At 41.4% G+C, this 27691-nt stretch overlaps 1 protein-coding gene and 1 long non-coding RNA gene across 8 annotated transcripts in view; one reads left to right on the top strand and one right to left on the bottom strand.

The window, feature by feature from the left end:
- ATL3 (atlastin GTPase 3) overlaps window positions 1–27691 on the top strand; it is a 47398-nt gene that overhangs the window by 9119 nt on the left and 10588 nt on the right. For 3 of the 7 annotated variants that reach the window (XR_008669393.2, XM_063710671.1, XM_019037164.4), the window contains exons 2-10: window positions 2802–3016; window positions 3150–3293; window positions 9521–9625; window positions 10112–10162; window positions 15538–15594; window positions 17842–17934; window positions 18611–18749; window positions 25758–25885; window positions 26506–26562. Coding sequence is in view for 4 of the 7 variants with exons in the window: in XM_019037164.4 (XP_018892709.1) it covers window positions 2802–3016; window positions 3150–3293; window positions 9521–9625; window positions 10112–10162; window positions 15538–15594; window positions 17842–17934; window positions 18611–18749; window positions 25758–25885; window positions 26506–26562 (989 nt within the window). In the remaining 3 variants the exon portion in view is untranslated. Of the gene's footprint in view, window positions 1–2291; window positions 2410–2801; window positions 3017–3149; window positions 3294–9520; window positions 9626–10111; window positions 10163–15537; window positions 15595–17841; window positions 17935–18610; window positions 18750–25757; window positions 25886–26505; window positions 26563–27691 lie in introns of those variants that run through there. The other 4 variants (XR_010135363.1, XM_063710670.1, XR_008669394.2 and 1 more) reach the window with 2 other exon arrangements.
- The window catches only part of LOC109028890 (uncharacterized), a 35440-nt gene continuing 18451 nt past the window's right edge, over window positions 10703–27691 (bottom strand). Inside the window, exons 2-4 of the long non-coding RNA XR_002007888.3 lie at window positions 24362–24607; window positions 18411–18554; window positions 10703–11542 (exon numbers count right to left, since the gene is read on the bottom strand). This is a non-coding gene — a long non-coding RNA (uncharacterized lncRNA). The remainder of the gene's footprint in view (window positions 11543–18410; window positions 18555–24361; window positions 24608–27691) is intronic.

The raw sequence follows: 27691 nt of genomic DNA, 5'->3' as shown, positions 1-27691 counted from the left end.
TTTAGTAGAGATGGAGTTTCACCATGTTGGACCAAGGTGGTCTCGAACTCCTGACCTCAGGTGACACGCCTGCCTTGGCCCCCAAAGTGCTGGGATTACAGGTGTGAGCCACCGCGTCTAGCCTGAATGAATTTCCTTCTTGCTTTCTTTTCACTTTTTTTTTTTTTGAGATGGAGTGTCACTCTTTCGCCCAGGCTGGAGTGCAGTGGCGCAATCTCGGCTCACCACAACCTCCACCTCCTGGGTTCAAGCGATTCTCCTGCCTCAGCCTCCTAAGTAGCTGGGATTACAAGCACGTGCCACCACACCCAGCTAATTTTGTATTTTTACTAGAGATGGGGTTTCTCCATGTTGGTCAGGCTGGTCTGGAACTCACAACCTCGGGTGATCTGCCCGCCTCGGCCTCCCAAAGTGCTGGGATTGCACAGGTGAGCCAGCACGCCCGGCCCCTTGCCTTCTCTTCTCTTCTCTTTACGACAGTCTCTCGCTATATTGGCCAAGTTGGTCTTGAACTCCTGGCCTCAAGCAATCCTGCCATCTCAGCTTCTCTAAGTGCTAGGATTACAGGCGTGGATGCTGTGCCTGGCCTGAATTTCAAATTAATTAATTATCTTTGTGCTTTGGTAGGGAAACTCTGATAAGGAAAGTATAATATAGTTAGTGCTTAATTTTGAACTATAGAATTAATTGCTTCTAAAACTTTTTGAGTTATTGCTAGTGATATGCAAAACACAACCACCTAAAGATCTTTTTGAGCTTATATCTAGGACCTGTTGGGCAATATGCTGAACCTTCATAAGCCTTCATTTCCTTCTTTTTTTTTTTTTTTTTTTTTGAGACCAAGTCTCACTCTGCCACCCAGGCTGGAGTGCAGTGGCGCGATCACGGCTCACTGCAGCTTCTGCCTCCCGGTTCAAGCAATTTTTCTCCCTCAGCCTCTTCAGTAGCTGGGACCACAGGTGTGCATCACCACGCCTGGCTAATTTTTTTTTTGTGTGTGTTTTTATAGAGACGGGGCTTTATCATGTTGGCCAGGCTGGTTTTGAACTCCTGACCTCAAGTGATCAGCCTGCCTTGGCCTCCCAAAGTGCTGAGATTGTAAATGTGAGCCACTGAGCCTGGCCATTTCCTTTTTCTTAAAATGGAGCAGTATTATTTACATGAAAGAGTTGTTCTGAGGATTAAATAATATATATATATGTATATATATATATATCTAAATAAAGCTTAGCAGTGGCAAACACTATTATTGATAGACATTGTTTTATTTCCACTTTTGGACTGTTTTGAGTAAAGCTGATAATGAACTTTCTGTTTTTGAGATAGAGTCTTGCAATATTGTCCAGGTTGGTCTTGAACTCCTGGGCCCAAGTAATCCTCCTGCCTCAGCTCTCCAAGTAGCTGGGACTATATGTGCGAGCCACCACGCCCAGCTCAACATTCTTGTATATATGTTTTTTGGTGGACATAGGCATTCATTTCTCTTAGGTGTATACCTAGGAGTAGAATTGCTGGATCACAGATATGTTTAATTTTTGTAGATACTGCCAAACAGTTTTTTGAAGTGACTTTAGTATTTTGTGCTCCTATCAGAATGTGTGAGAATTGCGGTTGCTTCATACCCTGTCCCACAGTTGATATTGTCAGTCTTTAAATTTTAGCCATTCTGATGGGCAGGTAGTGGTATCTTATTGTGGTTTTAATTTAGATTTCCCTGTTAAGTAATGATATGGAAGTATCTTTTAATAGGATTTGTATATCTTTTTCTTACAAAGTGCCTGTTTTTTTTTATTATGGATTGCTATGTTGATGCTGGATGTGGGTCCTTTGGAAACAGATATTGTGAATACTCTTCCCTAGCCCATGGCTTGCATTTTTACTTCTTGAAGTCTTTAAGTGAATAAAATTTTTAATTTTAATGAAGTCTGTGTTGTCATTTTCTTTTCTTTTATGGTTAGTACTTTTTTTCTTTGAGACAGGGTCTTTTTTTTAACAACGTTTTATTTATTTATTTATTTATTATTATTATACTTTAAGTTTTAGGGTACATGTGCACAATGTGCAGGTTAGTTACATATGTATACATGTGCCATGCTGGTGTGCTGCACCCATTAACTTGAGACAGGGTCTTATCTGTCGCCCAGGTGGGAGTGCAATGGCATGATCTTGGCTCACTGCAACCTCTGCCTCCCAGTTTCAAGTTATTCTTGTGCCTCAGCCTCCCGAGTAGCTAGGACTTACAGGTGCGTGCCACCACACCCAGCTAATTTTTGTATTTGTTGGTAGAGATGGGGTTTCGTCATGTTGGCCAGGCTGATCTTGAACTCCTGACCTCAAGTGATCCACCCACCTCGGCTTCCCAAAGTGCTGGGATTACAGGGGCGAACGACTGTGCCCTGCCCTTTTATGGTTAGTATTTTTGTGTCCGTTTTTTGTTTTGTTTAGTTTTGTCACCCAGGTTGGAGTACAGTGGTGTGGTCATAGCTCACTGCAACCTCAAACCCCTGGGCTCAAGCAGTCTTCCTGCCTCAGCCTCCCAAGTAGCTAGGACTACAGGTGTACACCACTACATCTGGCTAATTTTTAAAATTTGATAGCGCTGGGTTTCACTGTTTCCCAGGCTAGTCTGAAACTCCTGGCCTCAAGTAATCTTTCTGCTTTGGTTTCCCAAAGTGCTGTGATTATAGGCATGAGCCACTGAGCCTGGCCCTGTCCCCTGTTTAAGAAGTTTTTGTTTTCCCTATATTCAAAAACATATTTTAAATATTTGACACTGATTTTTTTTCTCTGCATGAACATAGGTGATGCCATGGAGAGCAGCAAGCCTGGTCCAGTGCAGGTTGTTTTGGTTCAGAAAGATCAACATTCCTTTGAGCTAGATGAGAAAGCCTTGGCCAGCATCCTCTTGCAGGACCACATCCGAGATCTTGATGTGGTGGTGGTTTCAGTGGCTGGTGCCTTCCGAAAGGGCAAGTCCTTCATTCTGGATTTTATGCTACGATACTTATATTCTCAGGTAAGATAGAATTATTTTATTTCAAGTAAAAAGTGAGACTTTAATGTCCAAAAAGGCGAAATAAGCTCATAGATTATCCTTGATGCATAAAATTTTTAATTTAAGATTTAATGGAAATTTCTTACTTCTGTAGAAGGAAAGTGGCCATTCAAATTGGTTGGGTGACCCAGAAGAACCGTTAACAGGATTTTCCTGGAGAGGGGGATCTGATCCAGAAACCACTGGGATTCAGATCTGGAGTGAAGTTTTCACTGTGGAGAAGCCAGGTGGGAAGAAGGTAAGGATGAAAATGACCTTACAGATTAACAACAACAACAACAACAAAATATGAACTTCAGCATGTACTGTGTTAACCCAATTAAAAACCTTTTATCAAAGAATTTAAAATGGGTAAAGTAAGAAAAGTTAAAAAGTCCCTGTTTTGTCCTGAAATTTTAGTCTGTTGTGGATAAATAGGATTTTCTGACACAGATATGCAAAGTTGTAGCTCTGATGTCTAGCTGTAGTCTCCTTGGTCTGCTGATTGCATTATTTTAATTTTCTTTTCTGGAAAAACATTTTTGCTAAAAGCTATACAGACTTTTTTGTTTGTACCTAGCGGTACATTATGTAGTATTCCTTAGGGCCATGTAGCATTTTTAGACTCAATTAAAAAATATTAATCTGTTGCTGACTCTGTTAATTCCTATTTCAACATGTGTTTCCTTGAATAATTCAGGATACAACTTACTGTGTATGACAGCTTTCCTTCACACGCTATTTTTGTGGGTGTGTGTATATCCAACTTGGGGAGAATTTAAAAAACACATAGATTTTTAATTTGTTTGAAACAGACCTTCTGCCTGTTACATTTTGTGCTCTTAACCAATTAAAGAAGCCAGTGGCAGCCGGGTGCTGTGGCTCACGTCTGTAATACCAGCACTTTGGGAGGCCAGGGTGGGCAGATCACAAGGTCAGGAGTTTGAGACCAGCCTGGCCAACATAGTGAAACCCTGTCTCTACTAAAAATACAAAAAATTAGCTGGGTGTGGTGGTGGGTGCCCGTAATCCCAGCTACTTGGGAGGCTGAGGCAGGAGAATCGCTTGAACCTGGGAGGCAGAGGTTGCAGTGAGCCGAGATCACACCACTGTCCTCCATCCCGGGCGACAGTATGAGACTCAGTCTCAAAAAAAAAAAAAGCCAATGGCATTTTTAGCTTCATATTGTGTTTTCCGCTGGTATATACCTGTTGATTTGTTTGTGTCTTTTATGAACTGTTATTTTCTGAAATTTTTTTTCAATAAAAGGAAGGAAGATGTGAAAACAACTTTTTATCATAGTGAATGATTTAAAATTAATACATATTGATTGTTTTTAAGATTCTTAAATAAAATGCATGAATATAGTTTAAAAGGTCAGGTACTACTGTAAGGCTTCTAACAGAAAGCAGCTGTCATGTGTGTTATTCTCCTCTCTACCCAGTTTTCAGTTCCCAGAGGCTGATGCTCTTATGTGTTACCACTTCTGTTCTTTACTTCCTTACTCCTGTATGGGTGGCACAGACCTGGCTGTTGTTGTTCTGGGAGTTGAGCAGGGAAATGGCATTGGGGATCTCACTGTTCAGAAGGTGGGCATTCACTACCCCCTAGCTATCAGTAGGGCTTCTTAGCCCCAGTCTCATCTATGCCTTGTAAGCTATGGGCATAGAGCCTCTCCACAGATTTCTTTCTAAGGATCGGGAGGGGTAAGTCATGTGTTTCTTATACAGACTTTCATCCATTACTTCTGTTTTTAGCCCAATCCTATAAGCATGCCTTCACACCTGTTTGTCCTTTTTTTTTTTTTTTTTTTTTTTTTTTTGAGATGTTGTCCCGCTCTGTTGCCCAGGCTGGAGTGCAGTGGCACCATCTTGGTCACTACAGTCTCCGCCTCCCAGGTTCAAGCAATTCTCCTGCCTCAGCCTGCTGATTAGCTGGGACTACAGGCGCACACCACCATGCCCGGATAATTTTTGTATTTTCAGTAGAGACAGGGTTTCACAATGTTGGCCAGGCTGGTCTGGAACTCCTGACCTTGTGATCCGCCTGTCTCAGCCTCCCAAAGTGCTGGGATTACAGGGGTGAGCCACCACGCCTGGCCACCTTTGATATTTTGAAGTGCTGGAGTGTTGGTACTGAATTCTTTTAGCTTTCATACATCTGAAAAATCTTTATTTTGCCTTTGTTTTGGAAAATATTTACTCTTAGTGTAGAGTTCTAGGCCAACGTATTTTTCTCAATACTTCAAAAGTGTTGCCCCTTTGCCTTTTTGCTGACATTGTTTCTTTTTTTTTTTGAGAGGGAGTCTCGCTCTGTTGCTCAGGCTGGAGTGCAGTGGTGCGATCTCGGCTCACTTCAACCTCTGCCTCCCGGGTTCAAGCAATTCTTCTGTCTCAGCCTTCCGAGTAGCTGGGACTACAGGCACGCACCACCACGCCTGGCTAATTTTTGTATTTTTAGTAGAGACGGGGTTTCGCCATATTGGTCAGGCTGGTCTTGCACTCCTGACCTCAGGTTATTCACCTGCCTCTATTTCCCAAAGTGCTGGGATTACAAGCATGAGCCACTGTGCCCAGTCTGCTGACATTGTTTCTGACAAGAAATACACTGTTATTCTTATTTTTGTTCTTTTGTACCTAATCTGTCTTTTTCGTCTGGTTGCTTTTTTTCTTTAAATTAAAAAAAATTTTATTTTCGTGGGTACATAGGTATATATATTTATGGGGTATGTCTGGTTGCTTTTAAGATTTTATCACTGTTTTTGAGCAAATTATGATGTGTTTTGATGTAGTTCTTTTTTTTTTGAGACGGAGTCTCACTGTGTCGCCCAGGCTGGAGTGCAGTGGCGCGATCTCGGCTCACTGCAAGCTCCGCTTCCCGGTTTCACGCCATTCTCCTGCCTCAGCCTCCCAAGGAGCTGGGACTACAGGCGCCTGCCACCACGCCTGGCTATGTTTTTGTATTTTTAGTAGAGACGGAGTTTCACTTTGTTAGCCAGGATGGTCTCGATCTCCTGACCTCGTGATCTGCCCGCCTTGGCCTCCCAAAGTGCTGGGATTATAGGCATGAGCCACTGCGCCAGGCCGATGTAGTTCATGTTATTTGTATGTGGGTTTTGTTGAGCTTCTTGAATCTGCAGATTTATAATGTTTATCAAATTTGGACATTTTAAGGTTATTATTCAAGTTTTTTTGGTCTGTTATTCCCTTTGGAGACTCCTATTACATGTGCCTCTTGCTGCTTGAAGTTGTTCCACAGCTGGTTGATGCTTTGTTCATTTAAAATTCTTTGGCCAGGTGCGGTGGCGCACGTCTGTAATCTCACACTTTGGGAGGCTGAGGTGGGTGGATCACCTGCAGTCAGGAGTTTGAGACTAGCCTGACCAACATGGTGAAAACCCATCTCTACTAAATACAAAAAATTAGCTGGGTGTGATGGGTCATGCCTGTAATCCCAGCTACTTGGGAGGCTGAGGTGGGAGAATCGCTTCAACCCGGGAGGTGGAGGTTGCAGCGATCTGAGATCGCACCATTGCACTTCCGCCTGGTCAACAAGAGCTAAACTCCATCTAAAAAAAAAAAAAAAAAGGCCAGATGCGGTGGCTCACGCCTGTATTCCCAGCACTTTGGGAGGCTGGGGTGGGCGGATCACCTGAGGTCAGGAGTTCGAGACCAGCCTGGCCAACATGGTGAAGCCCTGTCGCTACTAAAAATACAAACATTAGCTGGGCGTGGTGGCGCCCACCTGTAATCTCAGCTACTTGGGAGGCGGAGGCAGGAGAATTGCTGGAACCTGGGAGGCGGAGATTGCAGTGGGATTAGGAAGAGTACTCAGAGTCTTGCCTCAGTAATGAGGAATAACTACCAACACTCTGGTTCCATTTAACAAATCTAAACAGCAAGAACAGAAAAAACCAGAGTTTCCAAATTACTTAACTACATCTCAGAATAAAGCTAGATATTTTATAGGAATGCAAAAATAACCAGCACCCAACAAGGGAAAATCCACAAGTCTACATCCTATCAAAAATTTGCAGACATACAAGAAGCAGAAAAATATAACCCAAATGAGGAGAAAAATCAATCAAAACTGTCTCAGAACTAACACAGATATTAAAATTAACATAAAACAACTTATTTATTTATTTTTATTTTTTTTTTAGACAGTCTTGCTCAACTAAAAATACAAAAATTAGCCAGGTGTGGTGGTGTGCACCTGTAATCCCAGCTACTCAGGAGGCTGAGGCAGGAGAATCGCTTGAACCTGGGAGGTGGAGGTTGTGGTAAGCCGAGGTTGTGCCTTTGCACTCCAGCCTGGGTGACAAGAGCAAAACTCTGTCTCAAAAAAAAAAAAAAAAAAAATAGGCCAGGCATGGTGGCTCACGCCTGTAATCCCAGCACTTTGGGAGGCCGAGGTGGGTGGATCATCTGAGGTCAGGAGTTCGAGACGAGTCTGACCAACATGGTGAAACCCTGTCTCTACTAAAAATACAAAAATTAGCTGGGCATGGTGGCTCATGCCTGTAATCCCAGCTACTCGGGAGGCTGAGGCAGGAGAATCGCTTGAACCTGGGAGGTGGAGGTTGCAGTGAGCCAAGATCGTGCCATTGCACTCCAACCTGGGCAACAGAGTGAAACTCCGTAATCCCAGCACTGTGGGAGGCTGAGGCGGGCGGATCATGAGGTCAGGAGATTGAGACCATCCTGGCCAACACAGTGAAACCCCGTCTCTACTAAAAATACAAAAATTAGCTGGGCGTGGTGGCGGGCGTCTATAGTCCCAGCTACTCGGGAGGTTGAGGCAGGAGAATGGCGTGAACCTGGGAGGCGGAGCTTGCAGTGAGCCGAGATCGCGCCACTGCACTCCAGCCTGGCCACAGTGCAAGACTCCGTCTCAAAAAAAAAAACAAATCGTATCTTTATTTTGTTTTAGGTTTTCAGGAAAATTAATTGCAACCTGCCCAGTTCCCACACTCTCCTTCAGTTTGCTCTGTTGTTTACATCTTGTAATAGTGTGATACATTCGTTACAATTAATATTTGAACCAATATATGGTCATTAACTAAAGCCCATACATAGTTTACTTTAGGGCTCACTCATTGTGTTGTACATTGGATTTTGACAACTGTATAGTGACACATGCCCACTATTACTGTATCATACAGAATAGTCACACTGCCCTAAACATTCTCTGTAATGTACCTATCTGTTCTTCTCTTCTTCCCTCCCCACAAACTCCTCCACTGATCTTTTTACTGTCTCCATAGTTTCGCCTTTACCGGAATGTCGTATAGTTAGAATCATACAATACGCAGCCTTTTCAGATTGGCCTCTTTCATTTAGCAATGCGATTTTAAGATTTCTGCAACTCTTTCGTGTCTTGATAGTTCATTTCTTTTTATTGCTGAATAGTATTCTACATTATGAATGCACCAGTTTGTTCATCCATTTGCCTGTTGAAGGACATCTTGGTTGCTTTCAAATTTTGACAATTAAGAATAAAGCTCCTATAAATACTCATGTGTTGTTTTTTGTTGAGACGTAAGTTTTCAGCTCCTTTGGGTATATACCAAAGAGTTTTGGTTTTTTTTTTTTTTTTTTGAGACAAAATCTCGCTCTCTCACCCAGGCTGGAGTACAGCGGTGTGGTCTTGGCTCACTGCAACCTCTGCCTCCTGGGTTCAAGTGATTCTCCTGCCTCAACCTCTGGAGTAGGTGGGACTACAGGTGTGCACCACCATGCCCATTTTTTTTGTATTTTTAGTAGAGACGGGATTTTGCCATGTTAGCCGGGCTGGTCTCGAACTCTGGACCTCAGGTGATCCACCTGCCTTGGCCTCCCAAAGTACTGGGATTACAGGTGTGAGCCACTGCGCCTGGCCTAATTTTTGTATTTTTGGTAGAGACACGATTTCACCGTGTTGGCCAGGATGGTCTGGAACTCCTGGCCTCAAGTGATCCACCTGACTTGGCCTCCCTCCCAAAGTGCTGGGATTACAGGCATGAGCCATTGCGCCTGACCTAATTTTTTAAATTTTATGTAGAGACAGGGTCTCACTATGTTGCCCAGGCTGGTATTGAACTGGGCTCAAGTGATGCTGCTGCCATGGCCTCCCAAACTGTTGTTATTATAGGTGTGAGCCACTGCACCTGGCCAAGATGAATATTTTTTAGTTTCTTTTTCAACAACAGGAAACATCCAAATGCCTGGCTGGGTGATAAGCTAATTGCTTTCAACTTTTGTCTGTTTCAATTGGTGGGGCAATTTTTGCCTTCCATATTGCTCTGTATACCTCTGGATAATCTTCAGTAGAGTGCTGTAGTCAAAGCAAAGCACCTAAATAGTTGTACAGAACCTACAAGCAGGTGCTTAAGGCTCACATAAACATTACCTGTACTTAAGTATATATTACCTGTACTTTTCAATTTCTCCTTTACGGTTTCCTCCTTAGTTTAATCTCTTTTGTTTGTATTTTCCTTTTTTTTAGGTTGCAGTTGTTCTGATGGATACCCAGGGGGCATTTGACAGCCAGTCAACTGTGAAAGACTGTGCTACCATCTTTGCTCTAAGCACTATGACTAGTTCTGTTCAGGTAAAAACCACTTGACTCAGAAAAAAGCTCACAAAGGAAATAAGATAAAGGGAGGAAATACAGTTTTGGTTATTGTTCTGTTAACAGAATTTCTGGGATGATATGTAAATATTATTTTTAAACTGTAGATGCAGTTAAACTCTTAAAAGTTTGAGAAGGAGCCAAAGAATTTTTCCTCTTTGGTCATAATTATATATAATATGTTCCAAGAAAAGTCCAAAAAATGGAAATTTATTACATCATATAGAAAATACAGATTTGATAAGAACTTAGGAAAACTGTGTTTTAAACTGTAAAGGAAGAATTTTTGATTTCAATCTTATGTGCATAGTTTTCCAAAAGACAGATCATATTGCTGTTTGAACAGGCCTCATGTTCTTATATGCAAGTCTTTAATTGTTCAAAGCTTCTGTCAGCCCTTTAGGCTTATTTGGGATTTGTTTGAAGTAAGCCAGAGTAGTATCAATCTGGATTTTTGTTTTCTAGATTTATAATTTATCCCAGAACATTCAAGAAGATGATCTTCAACAGCTGCAGGTATATATTTCTGATAACAATTTTAACATCATATTATTTAAAAGTTTTAAGATTAAGAAACATTTTACAACTGAATAGTTTTTAGCAAAAGATTGAAATGTAGAGGAAGGTTTTTGGTTCATAGTAATTCTATACTATGTATAGCCATTGGTGGGGTGGAGCAGGAGCGGTCGGGGAAGGCCTTAATGATTTGAGCAGAGAATGAAAGAAAGTGGGCAAGTGAGTCCTTCAGATACATTTGGGCGGAAAACTATTACAGGAGAGGAGCAGCTGCTGGAAGACAGACCCTGAGGGGAGTGTGCTTGGCAAGATCAAGGAATGGCAGGGAGGCCAGTGGGTAGGATTGGAGAGTGTGACAGGAAGGGGTTAAGTGATGAAGTCAGAGAAGCAGTGAGGTCCCACTCGTGCTGGGTCTTTTCCTCTGGGGAGGGTGGGAGCCATGGGAGGGTCGTCAGCAATGATGTTATCTGACCTATTGTAAAAGGGATCATTCTGGCTGCCATGTTCAGAATAGACTTTTTTTTTTTTTTTTTTAAGACGAAGTCTTGCTCTTGTCCCCAGGCTGGAGTGCAATGATGCAGTCTTGGCTCACTGCAAGCCGGGATTACAGGTGTGCGCCACCATGCCCGGCTACTTTTTGTATTTTTAATAGAGACGGGGTTTCACTATGTCGGTCCGGCTGGTCTCAAATTGTTGACCTCGTGGTCCGCCCGCCTCGGCCTCCCAAAGTGCTGGGATTACAGGCATGAGCCACCGCGCCCGGCCTTTTTCTTCTCTTTTTTTATAGCAGCAGTTCTTATCTGTTTTTCCCACAAAATGCTCTTTTGTGAGTATTCCAGGGTTGGATGCAATTCTGGTATGTTACTCTAATGCTACTTCTCCCACTGACATTCAAGAAAGCATCAGAATGTGAGTGAGTAAGGGTGTCATTATTATAGGGATTACCTTGAATTAGTTCTGTTTTATGTTTATTTAAAAAAACAAGGAAAATTCCTCCTAAACCTCGATCCTTAATGTTGCTTATGGCAATTGTCTGTACTTCATAATTGGTAGTTCTGTACCAGTGCCATGGCTTAGTGGTTGAGAGCTGTTGCTCTGTAAAACTTCCATCACAACTTGAGTTGGTCACCATTTCACCTGAAATTTATTCCTTTCTAAGCTCCTTCCTTTCAACCATTTTTCGAATGCTTACCTTATGTGAGGTAGAGGGCCAAGTGCTATAGATATATGTAAGGTCACATTCACAGGTACCAGGTGTGAGGACTTTAGCATATTTTTCTTCAGGACACAATTCAACCCATAAGAAGTAGTAAGTAGATTATGATGCAGTTATGTAATTCACCTTGTCTCACATGACAAGGCTGTTGGTAGACTCAGCAACTGAAAATATAAATATTACAGAGGAGAAAGTAATATGTTTATGTGCCTGGAAATCCGTAAGAATGAACTAGAAAATTATTTGGAACTTAAAAAATAATTAAGGTCTCCATTACAAAATACAGATACAAAATCATTAGGTTTTCCTCTCTACTAACAATAACCAGTTTAAAAATGTAATGGAAACAATTGACTTTAGCAGCAAAATATTGAAAACAGAATAAACTTAAAAAAGATCTATATGGAGTACTTCAGAATTGTATGAGGCATATAAAAGATTTAACATGCAGAAATATGCCTTGTTTCTTCTATATGGGGATGATAATAGCCAACATGTATTTATTGCTTACTCTGTACTAGATACTGCAGTGTGTTATAAACATTATCTCATTTAGACTGAGAATTATAAAGTTGTCAGTTCTTCCCCACTAAACAAAATCATAAAGGCATTATTTTGGGAACTTGACAGAATTGTTGTGAAATTCATTTGGAAAGTTAAATTGTAAAACAGCCAAGAAAATTACAGGGGAAGTATGAGATAATTGACTTAGTACATATTATAAATCTGTAATTACAAGAACATGGCATTGGTTCAGGAAAAAATAGATCAATGCAGTGTACTTATGATATACTACATTTTCATATATTTTATTCTACTTAAGAATATATACACATATACCATAAAGCATAGATCAGTCAATAAATTGTGTTAGGACAGTTGGCTATGTATTTAGATAAATTAGAAATTATATTCCTCTTTGGAATGCTGAGGCAGGCTGATCACCTGAGTTTGGGTGTTCGAGACCAGTCTGGCCAACATGGTGAAACCCTGTCTCTACTGAAAGTACAAAAAAAAAAAAAATTAGCTGGGTGCGGTGGCAAATGCCTGTAATCTCAGCTACTCGGGAGGCTGAGGCCTGAGAATCACTTGAACCTGGGAGGCAAAGGTTGAAGTGAGCTGAGAGCACACCACTGCACTCCAGTCTGGGCAACAGAGTGAGACTCTGTCTTTAAAAAAAAAAAAAAAAGAAAATTATATTTCTACCTTGTACTATATACAAAAATTCCAGATAGACCAGATAGATTAAATATTTTGATGTAAAAAAAGAAATCACAGCTGGGTGTGGTGGGTCATGCCTGTAATCCCAGCACTTTGGGAGGCTGAGGCGGGTGAATCATGAGGTCAGGAGTTCGAGACCAGCCTGGCAAACATGGTGAAACCCCGTCTCTACTAAAAATACAAAAATTAGCTGGGTGTTGATGTTCATGCAGAGCCTTCTGATTAAACACATTAATATTTCTTCAGTGAAATATATAACCAATAAAATGGGGTAAATAAGCCTATAAAAAGCTTCATGTCAGTTGAAGGCAGGTTTTTCTTCCAAATAAGTTTCCCACCTAACCTGGATTTTTAGTACTTTTTTTTTTTTTTTTTGAGATGGAGTCTCCCTCAGTTGCCCAGGCTGGAGTGCAGTGGCACGATCTTGGCTCACTCACTGCAACCTCCGCCTCCCAAGTTCAAGTGATTCTGCTGCCTTAGCCTCCTGAGTAGCTGGGACTGCAGGTGTGTGCCACCACACCCAGCCAATTTTTTTTGTACTTTTAGTAGAGACAGAGTTTCACTATGTTGGTCAGACTGACCTCGAATTCCTAACCTGAAATGATCTGCCTGCCTCAGCCTCCTAAAGTGCCAGGATTACAGATGTGAGCCACCGTGCCTGGCCTTTTTGTTTTTTTGCTTTTTTTTTTAGAGACAGAGTCTCACTCTGCTGCCTAGGCTGGAGTGCGGTGGTGCGATCTCGGCTCACTGCAACCTCCACCTCCCGGGCTCAAGCAATTCTCCTGCCTCAGCCTCCTGAGAAGCTGGGATTACAGGCATGTGCCACCATGCCCAGCTAATTTTTGTATTTTTAGTAGAGACAGGGTTTCGCCATGTTGGCCAGGCTGGTCTCGAACTCCTGACCTCAAGTGATCTGCCCGCCTTGGCCTCCCAAAGTGCTGGGATTAGAGCGGCCAACCGTGCTAAGAGGCTTTTTTCAAATGTCTAGCTGGTGGTCCTTGACTACCTATTTAAGAGAGAGCCACTAACAATCCAACTGGGAGCTTTGATAAGAGGATAGGTCTTGTGTACTGGTTTGGATCACAATGAGGTAGGTGGTTTGGCAAGGTTATCTAGCTATTTTGTTGCCAACTCCTAAATGTCTATTTTTTTTGCAGATATTTATTCTTGGGTTGTTAGTTTCCCTGGAAAAAATTTCTTTAAATTCCTGCCTTGGTGGGTAGAAGCTTGCTGTGGCAACCAGTAGGGTGAGAGGGCTAAGGAGTCCCACTGCTCACTATGTGGACTTTGATTTAAGTACCTGTTTGAAGGTAGGAGACTTACTCCTAACCTCAGCTGAGTTTGGTATCTAAGTCTAGATTTTTTTTTGGATTTATCTTCTCCAGATAGTACACTTCCCATCTTCTATGGAGGCAGGAAAAATACGGGGATTAGAGAGGGGTGCCTGGAAGTGTAGGTACTTTCTCCTAAGACTCACATATTTCCTAGTTGTCAGCTGGACTCCTACACCTCCTCCTGTAAGGTAACTGTATGCTTATAATTTCTGAGCATTTCAGGGATTTCTACTGAGATAATTTGCTTCTTCCTTGTTGGCCCCTGTCTCTTCCAGATTTCTTAGCAGAACAGAGAAAGCCAAAACTTGAGACAGTTCTCATTTGTCTATTTTCCATCCAGAATGTTTTTGACAGGTCTTTTCTGCTGGCTGCTTTGTCCTGTTTATTTATTTACTTTTAAACTTTGTTTTGTTATGCTTTTAGTGAGGCTTCCTGAAGAAATAGAGGTAAATATGCATGTAAATCTTAACCTTAAAGAATTCAGTCATTTGAATGACATAAATATTATGGGCCTAATACTTTTCTTGCTGCCGGAAATCCAGTAGTGCACAAAACAGACAAATATTCCTGCCCTCATGGAGTTTAAATGCTAGTATAAAGACAGATGCAAATCAAATCAAGAAGAGGTATAGTATATTAAATAATGATAAATGTTAAGAAAAAAATTTTTAAGGCTGGGTGTGGTGGCTCACGCCTGTAATCCCAGCACTTTGGGAGGCCGAGGCAGGTGGATCACCTGAGGTCAGGAGTTCAAGACCAGCCTGACCAACATGGAGAAACCCCGTCTCTACTAAAAATACAAAATTAGCCAGGTGTGGTGGCACATGCCTGTAATCCCAGCTACCCGGGAGGCTGAGGCAGGAGAATGGCTTGAACCCGGGAGGCGGAGGTTGCGATGAGCCACGCGCCATTATGCTCCAGCCTGGGCAACAAGAGCACAACTCTGTCTCAAAAAAAAAATTTTTTTTTTTTTAAAGACACGAAGTAGGAAATATTATTGGCAAACTTGTAATCTTTTCCGGTAGATGGCCATGGAAGTCTTCACTGAGAAGGAGCTATTTGAAAGACGTTAAGAAGTGAGGGAGCAGATCATGAGGAAATTTGGGAAAAGAACTTATAGTTAGTGGGAGGAGCCAGTACGAAGGTCCTAAGGCAGCGGTGTGCCCCGTGTATTTGAAGAACAGGAAGGAGGGCCAGTGTGGCTGCATCACACTGTAAAGACTGGCTTTAATACTGAATGAGGTTGCAGGGTTTTGAGCAAAGCCATTATATGATCTAACTAACCATATTATAAAAGAGTCAATGTGGCTGCTGTATTGAGAATAGCCCATAGGGAGGCATGGGCTGAGGCAGTTAGGAGGCTATTGCAGTATTCCAGGCCACATGGAAATAGTGAGTGGCTGGATTCTGGTTTGTTGATGAATTGGGATGTGGGATGTGAGCAGGGAATAACCAAGATGATTTTAAGGTTCATGACTCCTGTGGGCTTTTGAAAACTGTAGAACTCTGGTATCAGTATAAATATAATGAATACTTTGCTAAAAAAGCCATAGAACTATTTTAAGTAATTTTGCTTTACAAACCGTAATGCATATTTTTTAAAGCTCTTCACAGAATACGGTCGTCTGGCAATGGATGAAATTTTCCAAAAGCCTTTCCAGGTTAGAATATTTATTTTAAATATAATTCATACCTTTGTTTTTGTTTTCACAGATCGACAGACTACAGCTCATAGGCCAAATCTAGCTTGCCACCTGTTTTTATATGACTTGTGAGCTAAGAATGGTTTTTACATTTTTAAATGGTTGAAAAAAATGAGCAGTACTATTTTATGACATGTAAATTACCTGAAATTCAAATGTCATTGTCTGTAGGTAAAATTTTAGTGTAACACAACCATGCTCATTTGTCTTTGTACTGTCTGTGACTGCTTTCCTGCTACAACGGCAGAGTAATCGCTTAAAAAGTAAACTCTGTGGGTTGGGCGTGGTAGCTTACACCTGTAATCCCAGCACTTTGGGGAGGCCCAGGTGGAAGAATTGCTAGAGCCCAGGAGTTTGAGACCAGCCTGGGTAACATAGCAAGACGTCTCTTAAAAAAAAATGGGGGCAGGTACAGTGGCTCATGCCTGTAATCCCAGCACTTTGGGAGGCCAAGGCAGGCAGATCACCTGAGGTCAAGAGTTCGAGACCAGCTTGGCCAACATGGAACCTGTCTCTACTAAAAATACAAAAATTAGCTGGGCGTGGTGGTGGGTGCCTGTAATCTTAGCTACTCAGGAGGCTAAGGCAGGAGAGTCGCTTGAGCCTGGTAGGTGAAGGTTACAGTGAGCCGAGGTCATGCCACTATACTCCAGCCTGGGCGACAGAGCAAGACTTTGTCTCAAAAAAAAGAAAAAAACAAAAATAAAATAAAATAAAAAGGTCGTGTACGCCTGTAGTCCCAGCTACTCGGTGGGGTTGAGGTAGGAGGATCACTTAAGCCTAGGAGGTCAAGGCTGCAGTGAGCCATGATTGTGCCACTGCACTCCAGCCTGGGTAACAAAGCAAGACCGTCTCAACACAAACACACACATACACACTCACTCACTCACTCTCTGTCTCTCTCTCTCTCTCTCTCTGCAAAAAGTCTTTGCTGACCTCTGCCTCAGTTCAGTGTTTCTTGAGAATGAGGAAGCACAGCAGCCTCAGTCAATGGGATTAGAGGTGCTTTCAGTGTGTAAGCCTTATTTCTTTTCTTTTCTAATTTATTTATTTTTTTTGAGATGGAGTTTCTTTCTAAATTTTTGCCCAGGCTGGAGTGCAGTAGCATGATCTTGGCTCACTGCAACCTCTGCCTCCCAGGTTCAAGCAATTCTCCTTTCTCACCCTCGTGAGTAGCTGGGATTACAGGCGCCCGGCTAATTTTTTGTATTTTTTGTAGAGATGGGGTTTCATCATGTTGACCAGGCTGGTCTCAAACTCCTGAGCTCAGGTGACCCACCTGCTTCGGCCTCCCAGAGTAAAGGGATTATAGGCATAAGCCACTGTGGCTGGCCTTCCTTTCTGATGCTGAAAGCAGATCTGATTTTTTTCTTTTTTGGAGACAGAGTCTCGCTCTGTCACCCAGGCTGGAGTGCAGTGGTGTGATCTCGCCTCACTGCAACCTCCACCTCCAGGGTTGAAGTGATTCTCCTGCCTCAGCCTCCCAAGTAGCTGGGATACAGGCGTGAGCCACTGTGCCTGGCCACAGATCTGATTTTATGATTAGCTGGTGCCATGTGGTTTTCTCTTTTGTCCTTTACTGTATTCCCCATAGATTTCTTTAAGGCAGAGTCCCAAATTTACCATTTTCTCATTAATGTCTTCCTTCTGTTCCTACTAACCTGTGGGAACAAAAATAGCAGATAGGATATATTGACCTCATATTTGGCTTAAACATGTCCTTCCAGTGTTTGTAAAACTTCTAAGACATTACAGAATAGATAAATCTGGCCGGGTGTGGTGGCTCACACCTGTAATCCCAGCACTTTGGGAGGCCAAGGCCACAGGATTGCTTGAGGCCTAGAGTTCAAGACCAGCCTGGGCAACAGAGCAAGACCTTGTCTATACAAAAAAATTAAAAAATAAGCCAGGAGTAGTGGCATGTGCTTGTAGTCCCGGCTACTTGGGAGGCTGAGGTGAAAGGATCACTTGAGCCCAGGAATTCTAGGCTACAAAGAGCTATGATCATGCCACTGCACTCTAGCCTTAGTGACGGAGCAAGGCCCAATCTCTTTTAAAAAAAAAAAAAAAAAAAAAAGGTAAATCCTTCAGTACATATCTTTACCCCCTTTGTAGAAGCTGGCATTATGCAAAGATGTATTGCAGTTGTTCTCTTGAAAATGTGTTTATGCATGTTAAAATATGTTCCGCTGTTTTCTTAAATAGACACTGATGTTTTTGGTTAGAGATTGGAGTTTCCCTTATGAATATAGCTATGGACTCCAAGGAGGAATGGCATTTTTGGATAAGCGTTTACAGGTAAGTGGGACTATAATCTTCTGATGAATTATCTCAAAGTAGTGATAGCTTTCTCATTTGCTTTTGGCTATTGTGTTTAAGGCAATTATTGAAAATGATATTGAATACATTAACTATATATGAATCTTAACACAAGCTAATATTTATTCTTGACAAGATTAAAGAACCTGTATATACAGTACACAGGAACTGTAGAAGAAAACTCTGGGCCAGTGCCCAAGCTTTGATTATAATTTCCATTTTACATTTTAAACCAAATTCTATATGTGTCTTTAGAAATCATACTCAGAATTTTAGTTATGTTATTCTTATTCAAAATTTTTACTTATTTTGGGATAGATATAAACAGGCCTAACCTGTTCCCCTAAACCAAAACACAGGAATCCTTTGTCTGTCACTACTAATTGGTTAGATCCTCCTTCATCCCCACAAACCATCTCTTGTGTAATACTCATTTTAAAGAAACTCTTACGCACCTGTTTGTTAGCTGTAGGAGTCAAGCCATGGGTAATCAGATTTGTGTGTTTATTGCTTCTTAGGGTTCTGAGTTTTCTCATTTGGCCACTATGATCCATCAGAGTTGAGGAGTCTTCTTTCCTTTGTCCTTATACTAGTTGTCCCTAGTGAAGAAAACCAAATGACTTTTGGTTGGTAAATTGTTGGTCTTCATTGGCAGGTGAAGGAACATCAACATGAAGAAATTCAGAATGTTCGAAATCACATTCACTCATGTTTCTCCGATGTCACCTGCTTTCTCTTACCACATCCAGGACTCCAGGTGGCCACAAGCCCTGACTTTGATGGGAAATTAAAAGGTGTGTTCCAGGTGTTATTTTAAACCTGTGATTCGATCTTTGGAATTAAAAATAATGAATCACTTACAAATCAAGTGAATGCTTAAGAAAAATGGTGTGCTCTCTTAGAAAGAGTAGTATTTAAAGTCTAGTTCAGATTTTGCTCCTGACTTACTGAGACCATCAGAATTAGTTTACCTTGACTTCTCCATCTGAAATGGTGGTGTTCATATCCATTAGCAGTCTTTCTAAGAGACTCATTATGGTTCTTGGTTTACAAGAGATACAAATGCTAAATAAAGGAAGACTAAACATTAGTCAGCTAATATTAAGTAAAATTAACTTCCTAAGGGAAGGCAGCATGATGCATGGCAGAGCTATTATTTTCATCTTATTTGTGATTATAGCAAAACCTGACGCTGGGTCATGTGCTAATATCAGGAAGTGCCAACTAAATGGTAGGTGAGAGGAATCGTAGTTGGGACTCTTGGGCTCCATTATCTTATCTTTGTTCGTTTTTCATTAAGGCCTTGAGTCATTAAATGGCTAGCCCTTAATTTATACATGTGTTAAACTGAGCATGTGTTAATAAGCTTATCCAAGTCTCTCAGATTCCTGGTAATGTTTGCAACACTATGCTAGGTACTTTGATATTTATGCTCCCAGTAATTCCAATGACTTTGATGTCATTTCCTTTATCTTATATGTGAGGAAAATGGCAAAAATAGTTAAGGAAAAGGAGGAAAGTTAAGTAACTTGCTCAAAGTGCTCAGCTAGTTAAGTAAGTGGTGAGTCGTAGATCTACATCCAAGTTCTTGTTGCTCCAAACCCATACTGGGCTAAAATAGGGGTTCTTCTGTTATATGGAGGAAATCATTTAGAGGATATGTACTGTTTAGTTACTACTAAAAGGTTTTGAAGTGAATGGTTTTCATAGCCTCATATTAAATATAAAATGCATCATTTTCAACCTATTTGATTTAGTTGATCCAAGAAAATGAATGTTCAACTCAAGATTTTCGTTCCAGCTGGTCTTAATATTGCAAAGAAACTGAGTTAAAGAGACTTAACATTTACCTTTTATTTGTCACTTCTCTGATACTTTTACGTGATTGGCAGCTTTCCTGAGGAGGAGACTTCCCTGGCCTGTTTCATGGCAATTGAAAAATCTAAGATTATTGCTTAGGGAGAGAAATCCGCTTGGCAAGTAGTGGACCTAGAACCTTTTACCTGAAAAGCAGTTTCAAGGGAGTTTTCAGAGCTGAGTAGGGAGAGAAAGTTAAGTGTGTATGTGTATGTCTCTAGGTAATATATTGTTTAGGATTATAATGCTCCATTATTGGTTGTACTTTTCCCAACCTGAACTCAGATTTGTTCATCACTGATAGGGAATGTGTCCAGTGGAATTCTTAAATGGAGGTGTTAGGAGAGGGTGAATTAGAGTGACTCCTAGTGATTATCCAGTATAAACACACACAAATGGCATTCTTCCATAGTTTCAGTTTTAGTATTCCAATGCATTGCTCTAAAGTTCATTTTCATTTTTATCATTCAGGGAGTAGGCAGAGTTTTTTAAAGTTCAGTAACCCTGGCTTTTGAAATTTTGTGTCACTTTTGGTTGTATTAATTTCCTGTGGCTGCCTTTAACCAATTACCACAAACTAGGTGGCTTAAGACAACGGAAATTTATTCCCCCACAAGTCAGGGAGCCAGAAGTCCAAAATGATGGTTGGTTCCACCCGGAGACTCTGAAGGAGAACCTGTCCCACACTCTCTCCTAGCTTCTGGAAGTTGCCAGCAGTCCTTGGCATTCTTTGACTTGTACCTTTAGTTGCCTCCAGGTTCTTTGTTGTCACATGACCGCCTTCTTTGTGTGTTCTGTCTTTTTCTTGTGAGCACACTGTTTTTGGATTTAGGGCCCACCTTAATCCAGTATGACCTCCTTTCAGCTAATTACATTTGCAAGACTGTTTCCAAATAAGATTTTCTGAAGTTCCAGGTGGACATGCATTTTGTTGGGGAGGGGGATGCTGTTCAACTCACTATACATATATGTAGATTATGAATGGTTTAATCACTAAATATTAAGCGTGTCAAGTTTCATATATATATTACATTTATAAAATAGGGAACAAATTCTGTATGAGCAATCTTTAGTCTCATAATTATGTACTATTTGGTTTCCTCATCAAGATAGAGCTATATAAAATGCACTGGTAAGTCTTAAATCTTCCTTTCTTACATGAAAAGGCAAGTCCAAAGAGAAGAAATACAAATGTCATTATATATTAATGAAAATATGTGCACCATCACAATAATCAGGAAAGCACAAAAGCATTGGTAATAAATGATCATCTTTATGAATTGTAACGTGGCAGCATCAGAATTCAGAATGTTCACGTCCTTTGATCCACTATCCCACTTCTAGGAGTTTATCCTAAGGAACTATTTAAATAAGTGGATAAAAATATGTATACTGGCTGGATGCAGTGGCTCACGCCTGTAATCCCAGCACTTTGGGAGGCCAAGGCGGACGAATCACCTGAGGTCAGGAGTTTGAGACCAGCCTGGCCAACATGGTGAAACCCTGTCTCTGCTAAAACAAAAATTAGCCAGGCGTGGTGGCAGGCACCTGTAATCCCAGCTACTTGGGAGGCTGAGGCAGGAGAATCACCTGAATCTGGGAGGCAGAGGTTGCAGTGAGCTGAGATTGTGCCATTGCACTCCAGCCTGGGCGACAAGAGCAAAACCCTGTCTCAAAAAAAAAAAAAAAAACAAAAAAGATACTATGGTAGCATTATTATCATAGAGAATAACTGGAAACAACACAAATGTGTCTTTATGTGGAGTTGGTTAGATTATGGTACATCTCAGCCTCGGCAACATAGGGAGATCCCCCCCATCGCTAAAAAAAAAAAAATACTAGCTGGACATGGTGGCACACCCCTGTGGTCCCAGCTACTCAGAAGGCTGAGGTAGGAGGATTGCTTGAGCCCCAGAGGTCAAGGCTACAGTGAGCTGTGGTTGCACCACCGCACTCTAGCATGGGTGACAGAGTGAGACCCTGTCTCAAAAAAACAAAAACAAAAACAAAAATTAAGGTACATCTGCAGAAAGGAATAAAATGCAGTCATTAAAAAGGATAAGGTAGAGGCCGGGCGCGGTAGCTCACGCTTGTAATCCCAGTTTGGGAGGCCGAGGCAGGCAGATCACCTGAGGTCGGGAGTTCCAGACCAGCCTGACCAACATGGAGAAACCCCATCGCTACTAAAAATACAAAATTAGCTGGGCGTGGTGACACATGCCTGTAATCCCAGCTACTTGGGCGACTGAGGCAGGAGAATCACTTGAACCTGGGAGGTGGAGGTTGCAGTGAGCTGAGATCGCGCCATTGTACTCCAGCCTGGGCAACGAGCGAAACTCTGTCCCCCCCCAAAAAAAGATAAGGTAGATAGATGAATCTGTGTGTCTTTATATAGAAAGATGTTTGTGATATATTATTAAATGTAGAAAGATTGTGGAGTAGCATATGTGGTATGATCCTATTTATTTAAAAAAAATAAGTACTTTAAAATTTGTATGCGTTCATGTATGTATGTATGTATTTATTTATTTATTTTAGAGACAGGGTCTTGCTCTGTTGCCCAGGCTGGAGTGCAGTGGCATGATTGTAGCTCACTGTAGCCTCTAACTCCCAGTCTCAAGCAATCCTCCCACCTTAGCCTCCTCAGTAGCTGGGACTACAGGCATGCACCACTATGCCTGGCTAATCTTTTTATTTTTTGTAGAGACAGGGTCTCCCTATGTTGCTCAGGCTGGTCTCGAACTCCTGACCTCAAGTGATCCTCCCACCTTCCACTTCAGCTTCTCAAAGTGTTGGGATTACTGGCGTGAGCCACCACACCCAGCCAGTACTTTCTTAAGTGGAAAGATTTGAAAAATAAAAATTTGCTTTTTTGCCTAACTTTAAAAATATGTTAAAAGCCTGCCCTCTGTGTTTATTTAAGGAACTACAATTATTATGAGGATTGTTCATGAAGAATTCTTACTAGCTCTGCAAAGGCTTATGTACATTTTAGATTTGGATATGGATATTTTTTAATTTTAGGGAACCACTTAACCAAGATTTTGAAGGGTTTTGAGTGAAGAGTAAATCGGATGCTAAATTGCAAATAGCGGGTGATTTGTATTTGGCAAGTGCTAGCTTGAGAACCACACACACTTTATTGTAGGAGACCTGTTAGTAGAACTAACGTAGTTTTCAGAATTTAAAAAAAAGGGTAGGCATTATATTTTCTCAAGTATATACTTGTGCAGTTCCATGGTTGAGATTCTGCAGTCCTGTTCCATGTAACTTGGAAAAGACATTAGCCTGAGGTTGTTAGGACTAATCCATAAAAGGAACTTAAAATGTAATTTTTGTAGAACATTTAGATTTCATAAGAACTACATTCTGAAACTATTTCTGCAAATGTTCCCCCAGATACTTTAGGAATTATTTTAGTGGTTTTATTTTATTTTTAAAGATCAACCACTTATTTAGAGGTAGATGCCTGCCAAACATGATCTTAGTTTTGGTATAACTGATGCTGAGCTGCTGTTTCTTGAAGTAATTAGCTAGAATAGCTGCTGAGTTTTTTTTGTTTTGTTTTGTTTTTTGAGACAAAGTCTTGTCTGTGCTCTGTTGCCCAGGCTGGAGTGCAGTGGTGCGATCTCAGCTCACTGCCACCTCCGCCTCCCGGGCTCAAGCGATTCTTGTGCCACATCCTCCTGAGTAGCTGGGATTACAGGAGTGCACTACCATGCCTGGGTAATTTTTGTGTTTTTAGTAGAAACGGGGTTTCACCATGTTGGCCAGGCTGGTCTTGAACTCCTGGCCTCAAGCAATCTGCCCACCTTGGCCTCCCAAGGTGCTGGGATTACAGGTGCGGGCCACCACGCTAGGCCTAGAATAGCTGCTTTTTGAGAATACTTTTCATCAGATGCAAGATGACTGTGTTGTCAGCATAAAGAAAATTGTTATCTTCCTACTTACTGTCACAGGGAGACCTAATACAGTAACTACTGAGTTGTTTAGTTAGAAATTAACGCAGGAGGCTTTGTAGGGCACAGTCGTCTTTGACACCACTAAAGATTGAGTTTGTTTCTGTTATGAGACAGTTCTTGTCTATTCTAATTTTAAAACTATTATTTTGGTGTAGCCTTCATAGAAACATGAGTAGCATATAGGGTCTGTACAGCTTGTTAAAGTGGCAAGTGTAGCATCTGGATCCTGCTGCTACTTGTGTGAGGTATTTTTGAAACACTCCATCTTTCAGTGTGATGGAAATTGAAACCATACAAAAAGATTTTTTGGATATATAATACATTCACATGTTTAAAATTTTAAAAAGGATTAAAAAGTACTCAGTGAAAAGTCTCTCTTCCATTTTTGTAGGCTTTCAGAGTTTCTTTAGTATATGAAAGCAAATGTGAATGTGTACAGAATGGCCTGTTATGTATACTTTTATACTTTTTCACTGCAGGGTTATAAAGTATTTTTCCCATGCTTTCTTGAAATTTTAGTTTCATTTTTCATATTATAGTCTGGTTGGTGGAGTATTAAAGAGTTCTTATTTGACGTGGGCTCCTACCTGCTTTGTTTTCAGTGTATAGCTGGGAACCCAAGAAGATGTTAGAAGATTATGTAAATCAGCTTTTCTGTATTTTAATTCTCCTGTGTCTTCATAGTTGGACCAGCTAATAATTTTTACTTTGAGGAAAGAGCTCTATTTAATGGCTGTACTGATCCCTCTGTGGGAACCTTGTAGAAGCTGCAGAGAATCCGTCACCTTTCTTGAGTTAGTGGTCTTTTCATTTTGGGGTGGTTCCGAGGGTCTCTGAGGAGATAATAGAAAATAAATACAATGAGGCACAGGTACTTCTACTTCTTTTAACATTAAAAAAATTAACAAGAATAAATCAATGACCAGTGATTTCTAATTGATTTAAAGGAGTAGTGTGAGGGCATGGCAAAGGCCTGAGACAACTTGAGAGGTTGAAAATTGACTTGTTGAAGACCTTGTTAATGAAATTCTTTTTTTTTTTTCTGAGATGGAGTCTCACTCTGTTGCCCAGGCTGGAGTGCAGTAGTGTGATCTCGGCTCACTGCAACCTCTGCCTTCCGGGTTCAAGCTATTCTCTGCCTCAGCCTCCTGAGTAGCTGGGATTACAGGTGTCCGCCACCACCCCCGGCTTTTTGTATGTTTAGTAGAGATGGGGTTTCACCATCTTGGCCAGACTGGTCTTGAACTCCTGACCTCGTGATCCACCCACCTTGACCTCCCAAAGTGCTGGGATTACAGGCGTGAGCCACCACGCACAGCCATCAAATTCTTTAAAAAGTGAAATTTCTTGAAAGGCTAGGGAGTAGACCAGATATCCCAGAATGAAAACCAAGGTAAAGATATTCTGCATATATAGTATTCTATTTTGAACTAGAGAAGACTTTCTACTACAGTGGGGAAGGAGAAAAATGAAAGTACATTGGGACAGAGATCTGTCAGCAACTTGGTCATAGCCAGAAAGTGTCAAAACATAGTCTCAGACCCCTTCTTCTCTCCCACTTTTTTTTTTTTTTTTCTTGAGATGGAGTTTCACTCTTGTTTCCCAGGCTGGAGTGCAATGGTGCAATCTTGGCTCACTGCAACCTCCTCCTCCTGGGTTCAAGTGATTCTCCTGCCTCAGCCTCCTGAGTAGCTAGGATTACAGGCACCTGCCACCACGCCTGGCTAGTTTTTCTATTTTTAGTAGAGACGGGGTTTCACCATGTTGGTCAGTCTGGTCTCGAACTCCTGACCTTAGGCAATCCACCCGCCTCGGCCTCCCAAAGTGCTAGGATTATAGGCGTGAGCCACCGTGCCCGGCTTCTCTCTCACTTTTAACAACCAATGTTAAAAGCACTAGACTGGGAAGACTGCATTGTGTGTTCACCTTGGTTGAATAAGGCTGTTTGGCTTATTTTTCCCTTCTTTGTCGTCCTGTGAACAGATATTGCTGGTGAATTCAAAGAGCAGTTACAGGCACTGATACCGTATGTATTAAACCCATCTAAGTTAATGGAAAAGGAGATCAATGGCTCAAAGGTCACCTGTCGGGGACTACTGGAGTATTTTAAGGTAAATATGGGTTTTAGTTATTAAAATGTTTGATTTTTGGTAAAGCTGATCTCACTCGTAAATCAACTTGAATTTAAATATTTTGAAACTTAAACGAAAATTTTCTGGGGGAGATGGTGAGAGGCATTTTCAGAGACCTCGGTGTCCTTCCAGGAGTGGGCCATTGGGTGGCAGTATCGGTCTAAGAACCAAATGGATGTTCTTTGCACTCTCTTAGAGGAGCAATTAGCTGTGACTAAAGGAAGATTGTTCCTCAAGGAAGATGGTGTGGACAGGAGGTGGTTAGGAAGTTGCTGTGAGTAGGAGGAGACGGCACCTAGATGTGACACGACTACCTCAAGGCGGATGGTCACTCTGCCCACAGGTAGTGGTGAGGCCAGCGTGCATGGGGAGCTGGATGGGAATCCTAGCCTCTGTAGGCTTGTGCTGCTTGAGAACATTTTTAGTTAACTAAAAATGCTAACATGCACTCAAAGGTGTGTGGTGTGTTTTTGCTAATTCCTGGTTGTTGACCTAAGTCTTTAGGAAAATGCAGTTGTATGGTCACTTTCTAAAAATTAAATATGAGTAAGATATGACTGAATAACATTTTATAGCAGTTTTTATGTTTATATTTTAAGGCATATATTAAAATTTATCAAGGAGAAGATCTGCCTCACCCCAAGTCCATGCTTCAGGTAAACAATGATTTGACATCCTAAACGCTACCCTTAAATTACTTGAGTTGACCTGTATACAATAAGCAGAGTTCTTTAGGAAGAGAATGCACTTTTTCTCCTTTTTCATCATGCTGAGGTCTGTTAATTTTTTTTTTTTAACACATTTTGCAGTAGTGTGGCGACCTTTTCTAGTTCACTTGTTTGTATTCATGGTGGTACAGTTAAAACGAAATGGCCTCTCCTCACTGGGCCTAGTCTTTTCACCAAACACACTTTGGGAAGCACAGTTTATTATACATGGTTGAAACATACCCACCATGTTAGACAAGCAAGTTCTTGTCATCTGTTGTTTTTTTTTTTTTTATTTTTATATAATTTATAATTTATTATTTTTTTGAGACAGAGTCTCACTCTTGCCAAGGCTGGAGTACAGTGGCACAATCTTGGCTCACCGCAACCTCCACCTCCTGGGTTCAAGTGATTCTTATACCTCAGCCTCCCGAGTAGCTGGGATTATAGGCATGTACCACCATGCCTGGCTAATTTTTGTATTTTTTAATAGAGATCGGTTTAGCCATGTTGCCCAGGCTGGTCCAACTCCTGGACTCAAGCAATCCGACCGTCTTGGCCTCCCAAAGTGCTGGGATTATAGGGGTGAGCCACCATGCCTGGCTATAATTTTTTTAATTAAAAAAAAAAATAGGGATGTGGTCTTGCTGTGTTGCCCAGGCTGGTCTCAAACTTGGCTCAAGTGATGTGCCTGCCTCAGCTTCCCGAAGTGCTAAGATTACAGGTGTAAGCCACTGTGCCTGACCTGTTATTTACTTTAGTGGAACATGTCCTGACACACCTGTTTACTATTCACTAATCAGGTTTTTAATTTGCAACTAGAATGTCATTTGGTTAAAACATAATTTTTGACTTTCATATGTTGAACATAAGGGGATTTATTGCCAAGTGTTGATTTATTTTCTAGCAGAAAATTTTCATAAAGGGAGCTAGAGCCTGGGATTGACATTGCAAATAATTTTTTCCTTTTTTTTTTTTTGAGGTGGAATCTTGCTCTGTTGCCCAGGCTGGAGTGCAGTGGCGCGATCTCGGCTCACTGCAAGCTCCACCTCCTGGGTTCACGCCATTCTCCTGCCTC

This window comes from Gorilla gorilla, chromosome 9, assembly GCF_029281585.2.
Source record: "Gorilla gorilla gorilla isolate KB3781 chromosome 9, NHGRI_mGorGor1-v2.1_pri, whole genome shotgun sequence".
Classification (NCBI taxonomy): Eukaryota; Metazoa; Chordata; class Mammalia; order Primates; family Hominidae; genus Gorilla; species Gorilla gorilla.
This window is presented reverse-complemented; position numbering and strand designations above follow the sequence as displayed.